General features: G+C 37.4%; 2 protein-coding genes across 2 annotated transcripts; both read left to right on the top strand.

Moving 5' to 3' along the window:
• Positions 1-757: 757 nt before the first annotated feature.
• Positions 758-5807, top strand: LOC106905222 (proline-rich nuclear receptor coactivator 1-like). Its single transcript, XM_014969908.2, has 2 exons — positions 758-1365; positions 3733-5807. Exons 1-2 carry the CDS (start codon positions 1054-1056, stop codon positions 4147-4149), a joined length of 729 nt encoding a protein of 242 aa, XP_014825394.2. The 5' UTR covers positions 758-1053; the 3' UTR covers positions 4150-5807.
• Positions 5808-10231: 4424 nt separating this feature from the next.
• LOC106905212 (uncharacterized) lies at positions 10232-13945 on the top strand. The gene is made up of 9 exons (XM_088001812.1): positions 10232-10836; positions 11078-11407; positions 11559-11828; positions 11964-12056; positions 12413-12505; positions 12585-12613; positions 12701-12757; positions 12978-13037; positions 13563-13945. Exons 1-9 carry the CDS (start codon positions 10776-10778, stop codon positions 13677-13679), a joined length of 1110 nt encoding a protein of 369 aa, XP_087857938.1. The 5' UTR covers positions 10232-10775; the 3' UTR covers positions 13680-13945.
• The last annotated feature ends 483 nt before the right edge of the window (positions 13946-14428 follow it).

Raw genomic sequence — 14428 nt, forward strand, 5'->3', positions numbered from 1 at the left:
GCTTCTTCCTACAAACTAATGAAAATAATTGAGCTAGTTATACCTGCTATAGTTCACAATGAATTGCATGAAAAAGTGGGTCCTGGAGTGGCCTAGTCAAAGTGGATTCAAATTTAGTGAATTGCTGGCATAATCTTAAGCAAATAATTAATGTTTAAAAAAATCTTCCATTTGGCTGAATTGATGCAATCATGCAATGATGTGTGATATAGATCTAAATCTCTCCTTGCCTGTCATTGTAACGACTCAAATTAACCAAAATGTATTTGATGATCTGACACATTTAAGTGTAACACAGAAGGAAAAAATATAAATGTGTAGACAAGTGCATATACTTTTTCACAAGATTGTAAATGTCCAATTGAAAATAATCAACTAAGCTGGTATTACAAATTTCCTCTATTATGCAATGCCTGTTAAAACAAAAAACAACAAAAACAATCTACAGGAACCTCATTTGATTTGCAGTGGTTGTTGAAATTAGAAAATTTATAAAGTGTTGCACTAAAAAGACAAAAAGACAGAAACTAACTTACTAGCTTACAGCAATATTTTGTACATATTTGTTAAATATCATCATAGTTCTAGTATTACATATACACATAGATGTCTTTAATCGTGCTCACTGACTACCACGTACATAATTTAAACTTTGTGTTGCAATTTCTGAATTTTTAAATTCATCCACACCCTCTTTATTTTGAAAGGCTACTACCGGAAATCATGTGACTACTATAAACTCAATATACAAGCTACTTCTGGTTTATCAGATCAGACTAGCAGCGACGCGCCACAAAGAAAGACTCTGTTGCTCGATATTATATCAGTGACTGTTACCAGAAACGTACATATTTCAGCACTGGAAATTACAGAAACAAAAAATAAGTTAGTTTTGTAATTACAGCTTTCTGTTTGAGGGCATTTCTAAAAGAAAGTCTAGTTAGCTACTTCTCAAGTTGTTAGCTCACTGTTATCCTGTGACGTTGTTAGTTAAAACAACTTCGCCGCAGTTGATTTTCTCCGCCTGTTTTATGTTTTCACCACTCCAAAGAAATGTTGGACGGAACTCCTGCGAACGGTGACGAAGCCAATATCGGCAACGTAGAAAACAACAACCCGATACCGAGCTGTAAAACGAAGCAAGCGCTGCTGAAGAAGGGAAGCAGGAAGCCGCTGCTGCATCACCAGAAACCCCCGAGACACTGCCCGAACATCCGGCTGTCCGACCACAACAACGCCGCCTCCACCGCCATCCTGACGGCCTCTTCGGGGCACAGACATTCGGCCCAGTCCGCGGCTCACCTGCCTGCTGGGAACCAGACGGTGCTGAACCTCCATCATGTCAAACAAGGAGCTAAAAAAGAGGTGAGTTTACGGAAGTTTGTACACTTGTAGGCCTCATTGGTATCAAACTTAACCTGAAACAACATTTTATCAATTTACTCTATATAAAACAGGTGTAATATAGATGACAGGCCTATACAGATTCCTGATTTCTCAGAAGTAGAAACAATAATATGTCCCATATTAATTAGTTTGTAACTTTTTGGTGATGTATTCTAGCGCCGTTATAAGAAATAACATATTTTTATACCAATTTTACGACACAATTATCCAGTTTTGAGGCAAATTCAGTAATTTTCAAAGTATATTTTGTGCCTGAGGCTTTTTCAGTGACGCACTTGCAATCTATTGTTGTGAAGTAATAAGTGAAAAACCAGCCTAACTTCCTGTTTTCACTTGCTGATCTGGCATAAAGAGGCTGCCTTTACCACAACAGGTTTCTCTGACAGGCAAAAGGATGAAGAGCCAAACTTTACTAGATCTAGATAAAACTGCTTCACAGTTTAAAGCTTCAGCTGGACTTTAATCAGAAAAAGTTAGTGACATAATTCAGAACGCCATAAACAAAGAGAGCTGGTTAAAGGAAAATGGGTAAAAAGTTCACATTTTTACAAGTAGTTTTACTAACTATGTTTTAAGCCAGCCAGCCGCTAACTTCCTTTGATTTAAACATGTAAAACCTCATCGCTATTAGACGTTTTTAAAATAATAAAATCATGAAAAATTGTCTCTAGCCTACTTATCAGTTGATGTGCTTCTCAAAAGTTGATTACAATCCTATGTTGACATGAAAATTAAACATCAAACTGATTTAGCTGTGCAGAAGTGCAGGACGGAAATCCTCCTTTAACCACACACTCCCCTCCAGTCTTGTTCTGCAGCTCTGCACAGCTGTTCTGGTGAACACACACACACCAAGGTATTTTCTTGCATGCCCTAACCTGAAAAGAGCTGCTCAGTTCTAAACTGTGTTTCCTTTGGGCATGCATAAGAGTAACGAATGTAGGGCAGGCAGGGCTGCAGGTGACAACGGTTTGTCTCATTCCTACTAAAGAAACTAAAACTACTCGAGGCTGGAATTCATGTGTTTGAACTGAATTGTGTTGCTTGAAGTTTTTTCTCCAGTATGAATTTCCACACCTGCTCCCAGAGAAATGCTTGGATACAAAAGTGAAAACAGCAACAATAATTTCCAAAGTTACTTCCAGCCTTTGCAATCAGCAGCGTGACTCATAGAGCCAGGCGTACGTGACGGATTGTACTTGAACACAACAACTGTCTGTGGGTGGCGGCTGCTTGTTCTGAACATCAACACTGATGGAGAATGAAACCTGATCTCAGCTGCTGTTGAAGTCATGATTCACTTTGTGTTAGAAACAAAAGGAAATGATGTTTATTTACCTCTTCACATCTGATGCATGCATGGATGGATGCTTAGAGAGTTGAAGTGAATAGAAAATGGATGAATATTGTTCTAATGTTCATGCAGCAAAACAAAAGGAATATTTTAGCATCAATCAGGCAGAAAACACATAAATTACACATAAAATACAACCAGACGTCCTGATGACTTTTTAATACTGTAGATTTGTTTCAAGCTGAAACAGTGAGCGACTATCATCAGTCTTAATTAAACTTTATTTGTGGAGCCATTCACAGAGCGCATCTGAAATATCCAGAAGGAGGACTGCAACTAATGGTTACTTTAGATTTAGCCGATTAATAAAAATGTGCCAACAAAGTCTGCATATATTTCATTTTTTTAAAATAAAATGTTAGAAATGCATCCAAAGACGCAAATAAAGAATTCAAATATTTTTTAAAGAAAGTAAACATTTGTCTGAAATGCAACATCATCGTTCCTGTATTTATCATTTGTAGCAAAGATTGGATCAGCAGGGATAATTAACTCCAGTTAATGATTAATCGATAATTAAATTAGTTGATGACTGGCACTGATTGACTGAACTGATTTTAGCAGAGCTTCTGCAGTTCTGATAAAATGGTTTCTGTTGTGTGTATTAATGCATGTTATGGTTTATTTGGTGCTGAACTATTAAAATATGCCGTTATAAATGCATATAGAGGGGATTTCAAGTATTTGTGGCTTCTCATTCCAGGGAGTACCAGCAGCTCACTGTAATTACTCTCATCTGAAAGCTAAACTAATTACCTGCGTCTTTACTTTTTGTTTTGGTTTACTTTATTTTCAAAAATATCCAAACTAAATTGCTCTCAGGTTTGTAGACCTAGGAAGAATATGATCCTTCAGTGTCACTTTTCGTTCTCATTTTAACTATAAACTGTTTTAAAAGTTAATATCTCAAACATGGCTTTGGAAAAGAGAAAAACTGTTTGTAATGCATCATTTTAATAATTTGTTTTTAGGTGCTGAAGCCTAAAGGTGTCCAGGCGCCCCGTCTCCTCCCCCGACACGATCAACTCGCCCACAATGTGAACACCAGGAGCCACAAACCCAAACAGGGCCAATCGCCTGCCGCTTCCCCGACCGCTAAAAAGAACGACAACTGCACTCCCAAGAAGCCTTCGTCTTCCGTCGAACCCAAGAAACCCCTGAACGCCTCAAACAACGTCACCATCCCAACCGGCCCCCTCGCCGAAGCCGAATACCTCAAAGATTGTGAAAAGATTTACGCCGGGGCGAAGTTCAGCGAGCCGCCGTCGCCCAGCGTGTTGCCCAAACCGCCCAGCCACTGGGTCGGAGAGGACGGGCCGCAGCAGAACAGCCAGAGCCGCGAGCAGATGAGCGTTCACCTCAAGTCTCTGCTGAAGGTTCAGGACTGACGCGCCGTAAACGAGGCGGTTCCCGTTGAAGAGATGAACCCAGTTTGGCCTTCAGCACTGCAGTAAGATGTGGAGAGTTTTTCTCCGGTCCAGTTTTCCATTGACGCTCTGCCTGCGTGTGTGAACACCTCAGCCGCGTTGTGTTGCTGTTTGCTCTTCCTGACATGCTGTGTATGTCAGATTTGCACATGGAAATGAGAGGTGTGTGTTTTTGTTACTGAATCTGTAAAGAAAGTGTTTTTTTTTTGTTTTTTAGCAGCAGCAACACAGCCACTGTTTCATGTTTACATTATGCAAAGTGACGGCACTTTGTTCCCACCTTGAAAAGGCAGCCATGTTTTACTTTTTATGAGCTTATGTAAAATGTACATAATATATTGTAAACATATGATTGTGTATATTTCCTGTTTTAACTGAGATTCTAGTTTTATTACTGAGGACTTTCTGAAAACAAACAAAAAAAAAAAAAAACTTGTCCCCTGCGAACTGAAGCACTTTGTTCCAGCTCCTTCAGTGAGAGATGGAAAGACTTTTCTGACGGATTTGCACTGAAAACGATGAAGAGGAGGAAAGCTAACTTTGACGACCCAAAGCTCGACCGGACACTCTGACGTACTCACCAGCCCACTTCCACCTCCTGACTGGTTGCTGCGGAAACGAGAGTCAACAAAAAGCCATAGCCAACATCCGAGCCGCCGGCCGACGTTTCTTCTTCTCCTCTCTGTGAACTGGGGTCCAAACGATGAAGAGTCTAATCAGGGACTGGCGTGACCTCTGACCTGAGGCCATCATGTAAAACAATCTCACTGCAGCTGCAGAGCGCTGCAGCCACACAAAGTGCTTGTTTAAGGGGTTTTGCACTGAATTCAGAATGTGTTCACATTAAGCTTGGATAGATGAACGTTTTGGTTCCGTAATGAAAGGTGGTTTTATGTTGCATCATTTTCTCCTGCTTTAAGTTCAGAAAAATGAAGCAACAGATTGTTACATTTTCAAATTTATTCCAGAGTGAGCTGTAAATAAGTTAAATCATTTTTTACACATTTAACTTTAAATTTAGTTTATTTTATGGCATTTTTTTAGATTATTAAGCAAAATTAAATGTTAAAGTGTTGGTCACCATCAGAATGACAAAAGCAACTCTGCGGCTCATAATGTTTGGAAATATTGACGCACATTTTATTTTCTCAGTCAGTGTTGGTGGATTTTGAATCGCAGATATCATGACATGCTCTATCCAGCTTCATGTTGGCAGTCTGACTCTGAGAGGGGATTTAGTTTCACCTGTACTTTACTTCACCACCTCCTCCTGTCCTGTTGTTCTCCATTATGATGTGCTTTAATTTTTACTGAGGACGTTTTGTTTTACACAGTCTGTCTTCATACCGTGAGTATTTTCTTTTTCTTTGTTTTTTATTTTTCTGTGGCGGTTTTGACGGTGGACGCAGGCGGCTGCTGGTTCTGTTTCTGACCTCTGTGATGTCATCAGTCTAATGGGAAATTGTATTAATGTAGCAAACTTTACATTTTATTGCAGTGTTTCACAATCATTTCATTCCAGTAATATTCTCATTGGCACAATTAGGAAAAAAAATGTTTTGAAAAAATTAAAAATGAATTTTTAAGTTGAAAATAAGATTAAAAATTGGCTACCCCTATGATGTGTTTGTGATCATTACAAGACCCGAGCCTGAAGGAAATGACTTTAAAACCTTTGAGTTTAAGTTTAAAAAAGAGCAACAAAATCATCTCATGTTTTTTATTGGAGATTTTTCTACATTACAGTATTTCATCTACAGCATCATTCATCAAATATAATCATAGAGCTAACTGTTAGCATGATTAGTTTGGTTATGAATTGATCATAAACTGATGGAGAAAAGGTTTCATTTCTACAAGAAATGAAACCTTCAGGTCCTTTCAGCAGCTCAGTTTCAAGTCGAATTAAAGCGGTTAGCAGCACCATCTAGTGGACAGAATGCTGAACAGCATCACCTGACTGGGTACGTCCACCTGCGTTAACCTGAGGATGCAGCTGCTGTCGGATAATAATTTCTAGTAATTAACGAAAAATATATATCTGTATTAATATAAAAAGGATATTGTGTCAAATAATAGTTAAAGATTATTTTTTGTATTTTGTTGAGTATAATTAAGTCTGTCCTCAGTTCCGGGATTCATAAGCTTTTATTTTGAAAGATGGGTAGGAAGTTTATCCATTAGCGGTTGGAACATGGTTGGTTTTTACTTGGTATTTTCTTATTTTCGGATGCTGCTACAATGTTAACGTTATTATTTTGAAATTTGCTGTAAACGGGGAATTGATCGTTCTTAAAATAATCAGAAAAAGTTTTTAAATCAAACTAATTCCTCCTTTAATGATTAAGTTAGTGGGAAACTCAAAAATATTGGCTTAAAATTTATGTTCTATTTTAATGTGTATTTTTTACTGCTTACATTTTTTGTCCAATTGCAACAGAATTTCGGACTTTAAACAATTTAATTGATTTTTCTCCGTAAAATAACTGTATTAGAAAAGGATAGAGAATTTCTTTTAAAAAATCAAATGAAAATCGTTAACATTTGAAATATATTTTAACACCTTTATGTTTTATGTAGAGTTAGAGGGCACAAATATTTCCTTCACTCCGTGTAAATAGGAATTAGTTTGAGACAAGATTTATACTCTGCATTTTAATATTCCTTGCTGTCGTAAATATTTAACTATCTTTTATCTAAAGTTTATCTGCTCAATATATTTTGGTTTTAGTTTTATATTTCATGCAGAAATAGGAGAGTAACGGGGCCGGGTGGACTGATTGTTGCCAACAGTTTTATTTATTTAGTTAGTTTTAAAATCTGACATATATTTAACAACCCGATTCACACTCCATTCCAGTAGATGGCAGTATTGCTCATCAAAACGTTGCTTGGCGACCGCTTTAATTAGAAACACCTGCAGCCTCTGGTTCACATTGGAAGTTTTTTTTTACCTGCTTTGTTTGATGAAACTCTATTTTATACTGAGAACTCAGGTTATAAGAACATTTTTATATTAAAGATCTGGCTTTTGCTACACATAAACATATTTCAGAATATTTCATCAGTGAAAATGTCCAGATTTTCTCCCTGCTGATCAAAACTTCAAGAACTTTCTGCTTCTCCTCCGAAAGAAAAGTCGTAAATATCCTTGTATCCACGACCAGGTAAGCTTTGTAAATTATGGGGTCAAAATAGGCGTTTCTTCACGTAGATTTGTAAAATGGATTCTAATTCTACAGGCAGTTACAGGATCATGGTTAAAAGCTGAATCCTCCCAGGTGGATGGCAGGGAGCAGATTTTGACCCCTCCAACATTTAAAACTCATCTCTTTAACATCCTTTATCATAACATCTGCAAACAAACTGATCTGCTTAAAAGACGTATTCTGCTCTCTTGCAGAAAGTTTCTGTCATGTGTTTCAATCTCTTTTTGTTTTTACTGCTGAGTGTCCTCTTATCGCTGTAGCAGTAAGTTGGACAATGTTTTTTTTTTTCTCTCTGCCTGTATTGGTTTAGACTTTGGACCGGACTTAATTCAATATGACGGCACCTTTGGCAACCTGCCAACCCTAAAGCTACTTGTTTTTTTCAGAATCAAAGCTCAAATGTTTCTCATTGAGAAAAATCTCAACTCCATATTCAGAAAATGCATTTTTCTATTTGTATTAACGTTTATGCATGTTATGATCAAGCTAATCTATTCTCTGTCAGAAGAACATGTTTAATAAGGATTGTTTAGACATTGCAAGCATTGCATTTCTGTCATAAATCCTTGTTGATCTATTTTTATTTTTCAGTCTGACATTTAAATGCTCCAGCTTGCAGCACTGTGGTGCTTTGGCAGCAGAATCATTTCCTCAGTCTTCTGTGGATTCAGGCGTGCAGCGTCCAGCTCAGGGTTCATGTTCAACAGTTTTTCACTAAGCCAAAGTACAATAAAGCCCAGCAGAGGGGAAATGAGATGGAGGAAGTCTGTGGTCGCCCTGCAGTCAGCAGGAAAGCAGCAGGAAGCATCAGTGAACCCACAATGGAGCCCAGCAACGAGAAAAAACCCCATAGCAACGCTTAAAGTCTGCTGTTGAACAGGACAGGTGGAAAATCGATTCTAATCATGAAAACGGATCAAACTGAACACTTTACTTTTAGGTTACTTTGTGCTTTTCCTATCTATTGGACCTTTAACTCTGGTGGAGAATAGAAGATAATCCAAGAATCTCCCAAATGTATGAAATGAGAAGATATTCTCTGAAATATCTCAATAATGCAGCAAATTAATCAAAATGGACTGAATCAAAAGTCCTTCTGTTAAACTAAAGTCTCTGAGCTCAGAACACAGTTCATTGTTCCTCTTTTTTTAAAAATCTCTATAAGGAATGTTTTAATGAAAATATTTATGGATATAAATATCTCTCTTCCTGATTGTTGACCAGAGGATATGTATTTAACCCCGCGCTGCCAGGTTCTCTGAACGTTTAGAGAGGCCGTGTGTCTCTGACCTCCAGCTGTTTCCAGAAGCTTCATCTGAGCTGAAATCATCCAGGAAGTCTGGGAATGAAGCTGCTCTCTGCTGGACTGGGGCGGAGACGTGGTTCTGCCAGGTACGGCCCGTGTAAAGTTTGACCCGTCGGGTTAAATTTCTGTAGGTCTGACCCTCAGGAGTCCACAGAGGATCATCCTCCTGAACCAGCTGGTTTATATGCCCAGATTTTACAAAGTATGTTCATGCTAACACAGGAAACGGTCTCTATATGCGTTTTTATGCCCAAAATAGGAAACGCTAATAAAGGAATGCTGATTCATCTCTGTTCCTCCTTGTAGGCATAAAATTAACTCTTTAGCAGAATTTTTTGTATCTATTTTGAAGAATTTCCAGAAAGCTGACATGTTTCAGTGCTGCTCAAAACGTAAAGGTCCATGTTGGTCTAAATGTTGTGGCAGTCGGTGCTTTGACTTGGTGATTTTTCACTTTTTATTTTTGGCAACTTTGCGCTTCCATATTTGTGGACAAACAAGGAGCAGAAGGACGAACAAACAGGAATTGGTTTTTGGCCTGTAGTTTGTTGAGCGGTAAAGACGCATGTTCTCCTGGATTCTCCTTGTTCTTTTCCTGGAGTGTTGCATTTCAAAAATACGGTATGTTTTTCTTTCCTTTCTTATGTTTACTTTATCTTTACATGATTAAAAAACAAAGTGAGTATATGAAGATGATGTGGTTGTTCCCAGCAATCAGTGTAATCTAATTTTTTTAGTTGAACTTACATCAGATTTGTTGTTGCTGATCCAGACAGAAATGATAAACTTATCTTATTTTGGAGTGACATCCAGAGGAAATGAAGCTGGGGTCCGGTTACCTCGGGACAGAGTCCAGTTTGACGTTGCATTCGGCGGCGGTTTTTATCCCCTCACTATCCATGCACCAGTCGTGGTTCATGTTTGGTACCAACAGTCTTAGTGAGCCGATCATTTCCACACGGCGCTAAACAAACTCACTGGAGATTTGTGACTTCTGACCACTTAGACGTGAAGTTGGACATTTGTGTCTTAAATTAGCATCCTGGAAAACTCCTTGTAACAAATCCACCTGTTCTCCTTCCCTCCCCTGGTTTAATGGATGCATTACCTCAGCCATGGGTTCCTCTAGAACGTTTTGGTGAAATGTTTGAACTAACAACGTTTTATAATGATTAGTGTTGTGATTAACAAAGCAATTGCAAACATTAAACGATGAGCTTGTGTCATTATTCAGAGCAGCTAATATTATAGAAGTAGTTTGGCTGCTTATAAAATTAACCAATTACATTTGAAATTTTGAGTGTCTGACTTTTAACTCTGACCTTGAAAAGCCTGAGAGCTGAAATGTTGTATATCAAATAAAGTTTGTAGCTGCTTTTCCCCCTAAGCTACAATAAGTATGAATGCATTTTAAACAGTAAACTGCTGCCTAATGGTTTTTGACTGCTCAGAGCATAAAAAATGACCAAAACGGAAGTGAAAGATGTTAAATGTATTGAGATGTTAAAGGAAGGCGTTTGTTTCGTCGTCGTGAGCAGTTGTGGTGTTGCTGTGAAAACGAATCCCTGCTGCTGCACATTTTCACCAAAGCACTTCCTCCTTCACTTCTCATGAAGGCTGAGATAAAATTGGAAGTAAGTTTCATTAAAGCTTTTTTAACACTGTTTTACCTGCTGCTATCGCAACACCATGCACTCTGGACTCCAAAACTAAATCTACAAAGGTTCTTTATTAAACTTTTATTTGAAAACTTTTTTTCACTTTCAGTTCACTTTTTCTTTCTAGCTGTGAGAAACGCCTCTGTGTCTCATGTGCTTCGTGGCTGAACACAATATTCACCAAATGGCTTAAATATAAGTTCTTTTTGAACATTTAAACTTGGTTATGTTAAAATATACCAACATTTAATGAAGATTAACCTGTTCTTTAAAAACTTATAATTGAGATAAAGAAGTCTAAATAAACATGAGATGAGGAAGTATCACCTCTCTAACAGGAAGTGCAGATGACCTGCAAAAAGCTGCTCGTACCAGACACTTTATTTAGTCGGAACAAGAACGAAGCGTCGAACAATGACTGAACTAAAATGGATTAAAGTTCATTTATTTCTGATCCTGGGGCTTCAGTTTACTGGTAAGAACATATAGAAATATTTACTGTCTCAGAAAATGTAGCTGGGTGTTGGATCGTTTACTAAATTCAGTAAACGGATGCTATATTTACACTTTTGTGTCTTAAAAATTAGCTATTTTCTGTTATTAAACACAAGAATTGAACAAGGCATCAATTAACTGGTTAACCTGAATCATCTTGAAATGTTTAGATTTATGAATTTTAAAAGTATTTTTCAGTCTTTTTTTTCTTCTCTCAACAGTGTGTGCAGATGGATCATCTGTTTTCATGAGATCTGGGGATAACATGGTTTTGTCTTGTCAACATGTGATAAATGGTCAGATAAACTGTAATGGTACCACATGGGTCTATGGTACCACCAGCTACTCAGTAGAACTGGTTACACTGGGAAAGGTTAATGTTCAGGGTAAATCTAACAGACTGAGTGTTGCAGCAAACTGTTCTCTGGTAATGAGGAACATCACAGTGAAGGATGCTGGTTATTATGACTGCCAACAATATAAATCTGGAACTGAACCCGGTAAACACATTCTGGTTCATCAGTCTGGAGTTTCTCTGTCTGTCGTCCACAGTGAGTATGAATATGAATATGAAATCATTTTTTCTCTGCTACACTTTATCACTGTTGTATCTATTTTAAAGCATGATCTTAGTCATGTCCAGTGACATATTTTGTATAATTTGTGTAAAATTTCTCTCCCAATATCTTATTTCCTGACCAGTGACTAAACAGAAGGATACAGATAAAGTGACATTAAACTGCTCTGTGGAGACGCGTGGTCAGTGTGGATACAGAGTGAAATGGCTGCATCACTGTTCTACTGGGAGTATCGCTTTGATCAACTGTACAACACGACACTCTGGCTGCTCTGCTGCAGTTTGTTTTATAGAGCATTTCTACTCTCAGAGCTGTGAGTTCAAGTGTGAAGTCACAAACAGTGAAACCAAACAGGCCTTCAACTTCAACCATCAGTCCACAGAAGATAAATCAGGTGAGACAAGTTTCTGCTTCAGACTGAATAAAATAATCAGAAATACTTAGTTTCATCTGGTTTGATGTTTGCATGTATTTTCTCATTCAGATGAAAAACATGAACCTAATAACTTCCTGGTTTATTTGCATGCAGGTAAAACAACATGCAACCCAACAAGAAAACCTGGAGACACCACAGCATCAGTTCCAGCCACAAAACGTGCAAAAGTTCCTGTGTCAAATGAAGGTAATGAAACATTAACCATAAAGTCCACCATGGCGCTGCGTTCTGATGGTCAGAGAACCGTTTGGTTCTTCTCACTACTGTCTGGTACAGGACATTTCTTTCCACATAAATGTGACATATAGCTTGTGCAGTCAGGGTCCTGTGTGAAATGCAGTCATGTCAACATCCTACAATAAGATGATGCATTGAGGGAAAATTATTATATGCAGCCATTTTTAAAAAAATATTTTTTTTATAATTTAAGCAATAGCAGAACCATTTATTATTTTTGTTTCTTTAATTATGCTTTAAACTAAAAGAGAAAAGTAAAAATTAAAGACTTCAAAAGCTGATTTAAAGTGTTTATTTTTTGAAAGGTTTCCTGTCAGGAGCTCCTTACGTTGCTGCTGCTGTGGTCTTGGTTGTACTCCTGATAGTCACTGGGATCATCATCAGATGGAGAACTAAACGTGAGAACATAAAACTTTAAATATTAAAAATCACCAAGCATTTAACTGGATGTTAAAGTTAAGCCTGATGTCGTTGCAGGAAACACGAAGCAGGTGCATGTCTACGCTGTGAGTATCACTATTATAGCCAATGACACGATTCCTCTTTTTGAAAGCAGTTAGTTATTAATAAGCCTGTTTCTTTTCATGGCTCAGGAAGTGGATCCGACTGTTCCAGTATCTACCAAGGCACTGGAAACCAGCAGAGACGACGTGAGAACACACACAGCTCAAAATAACCTGTTGATCATGAAAACAAGATACACGAGTTTCATGTAACTACAAATATTGAACAAACAATAAAACTCATAAAGCGTCTAGAGTTTGAGTTATACCTCTTTTAAAATAAGCTGCTAAATATTAAAGGCTGTAACAAGATAAACCTGTCAGTTTCTCTACATCTCAGATGTTAAACTAAATGTTTCTTCTGCAGGTTGAGCCTGAAGATGGTGTCTACTACTCCACCATCAGTGAAACTCCAGTCAGGTTTAATGTAAGTGTAAGACTTTCTTTATCCCTCGTCTCAATCTGACTGAAAATATTCACTCCTAATTTCATCTGACTTGAAATTTAACTAAACATGTTGACATTTCTTGTTGTTTCATACTCACCACAGTTTGACTTTTGTTTCAATACATTGAGTCAACATCACATTCTTATGATAAAATTCCTTTTTTACATTATATAATATTGTAATTTTTCATAAATTTCTCCTGAAAGCCAAATATCCTCAACTTTTCAAAGTAGTGTCAGCTTCAGCTCGTTTTACACAAGAGACTCCTGTTACAGCAGCACTAAAAAACATGCAGATGACTGAAGAGTTGGTATTATCGAAACATGAAATCTTTATCTTTTGGTATGTCTAATGTGATTTTGTCTGGAAAAACAAATTGAGATAAGTTGGAGCTAAATAGGATAAAAATAAGAGATAAAAAACCTGAAGCGGCTGGGTTAACATTTGTCAGGTTTTTGTGAATCAAACAGGAAGTATCTTATATACATTTTAAATTTTGTCCAGGTTGTTGGTGAAGGGGACGACATGACCTACAGCACCGTTTCAGCTCCCGGCCCGCCTGCTGCAGCGTTTACTGATCCCAACGGCCTCTACTTTCTGCTCACCGCTCCAGGCCAATAGGTTGGAATGAGACTTTAATATGTTTCTGTTAAATTAGTAACATGTACGTTCCAGATGTTGGTGGTTCTGAGTGACTGTTTTATCTCACTGTGTTTTAAAATGCATGGAAAATTTGTCTGATAGTTGCTTTTATCAGTTTCCTGTATTTTTATCATCTACATCAACAAAATAGTTTGTTGCTGCCACATGGTATTACAGTCACTAATGTACACTTCTGTATTTTTGTAGATATCCGAAAGCTAATTATAATAAACAGAAGCACTACATTATTGCACTCATCTGTTTTTGATAACACATTTCTACTTCCTGTTTAGCAGCCATCAAGCAGCCAAGTCTCACACACTCCACCCTGGAGTTACCAGAAGTACTAACGTTGTTTTTCTTTCATTTTTTTGCACCATATGATCATGCTCAACTTAATTTTATGTAACTTCTTTATTACTACTTTACTTCAGCTGCAGGTTTATGAAATTACTAAAATGAGAGAAATCATCAGAATTTGCAATTTAACACATTTATAAGAAACAAACTTATTTCCACCTCTACATGATGAAAAAATGCATAACCTATTAGTCATTATTTTAAATGCTCAATTTTGTAATTAATAAATTAACTCCAGAACCTGTTATCAGTCGCATTTTCCAGAATAATTGGCCCAGTAGGAGGCACTGTTGAGTAAGATATTAATGCACCTTGTAGATGACATCTTCAACAGATATGAAAAAAAATCTCATGATAATTTTTATTTT

This window comes from Poecilia mexicana, unplaced genomic scaffold, assembly GCF_051168715.1.
Source record: "Poecilia mexicana isolate PSO_F unplaced genomic scaffold, ASM5116871v1 scaffold_21, whole genome shotgun sequence".
Lineage (NCBI taxonomy): Eukaryota > Metazoa > Chordata > Actinopteri > Cyprinodontiformes > Poeciliidae > Poecilia > Poecilia mexicana.

What these genes read in the sequence shown, in the direction of transcription:
- LOC106905222 (XM_014969908.2), top strand. Translation starts at nt 1,054, where the DNA reads ATGTTGGACGGAACTCCTGCGAACGGTGACGAAGCCAATATCGGCAAC. An exon ending in AACAAGGAGCTAAAAAAGAG is followed by an intron (nt 1,366 to 3,732) that starts GTGAGTTTACGG and finishes ATTTGTTTTTAG; the next exon opens with GTGCTGAAGCCTAAAGGTGT.
- LOC106905212 (XM_088001812.1), top strand. Translation starts at nt 10,776, where the DNA reads ATGACTGAACTAAAATGGATTAAAGTTCATTTATTTCTGATCCTGGGG. An exon ending in TGGAAACCAGCAGAGACGAC is followed by an intron (nt 12,758 to 12,977) that starts GTGAGAACACAC and finishes TTTCTTCTGCAG; the next exon opens with GTTGAGCCTGAAGATGGTGT. An exon ending in AAACTCCAGTCAGGTTTAAT is followed by an intron (nt 13,038 to 13,562) that starts GTAAGTGTAAGA and finishes AATTTTGTCCAG; the next exon opens with GTTGTTGGTGAAGGGGACGA.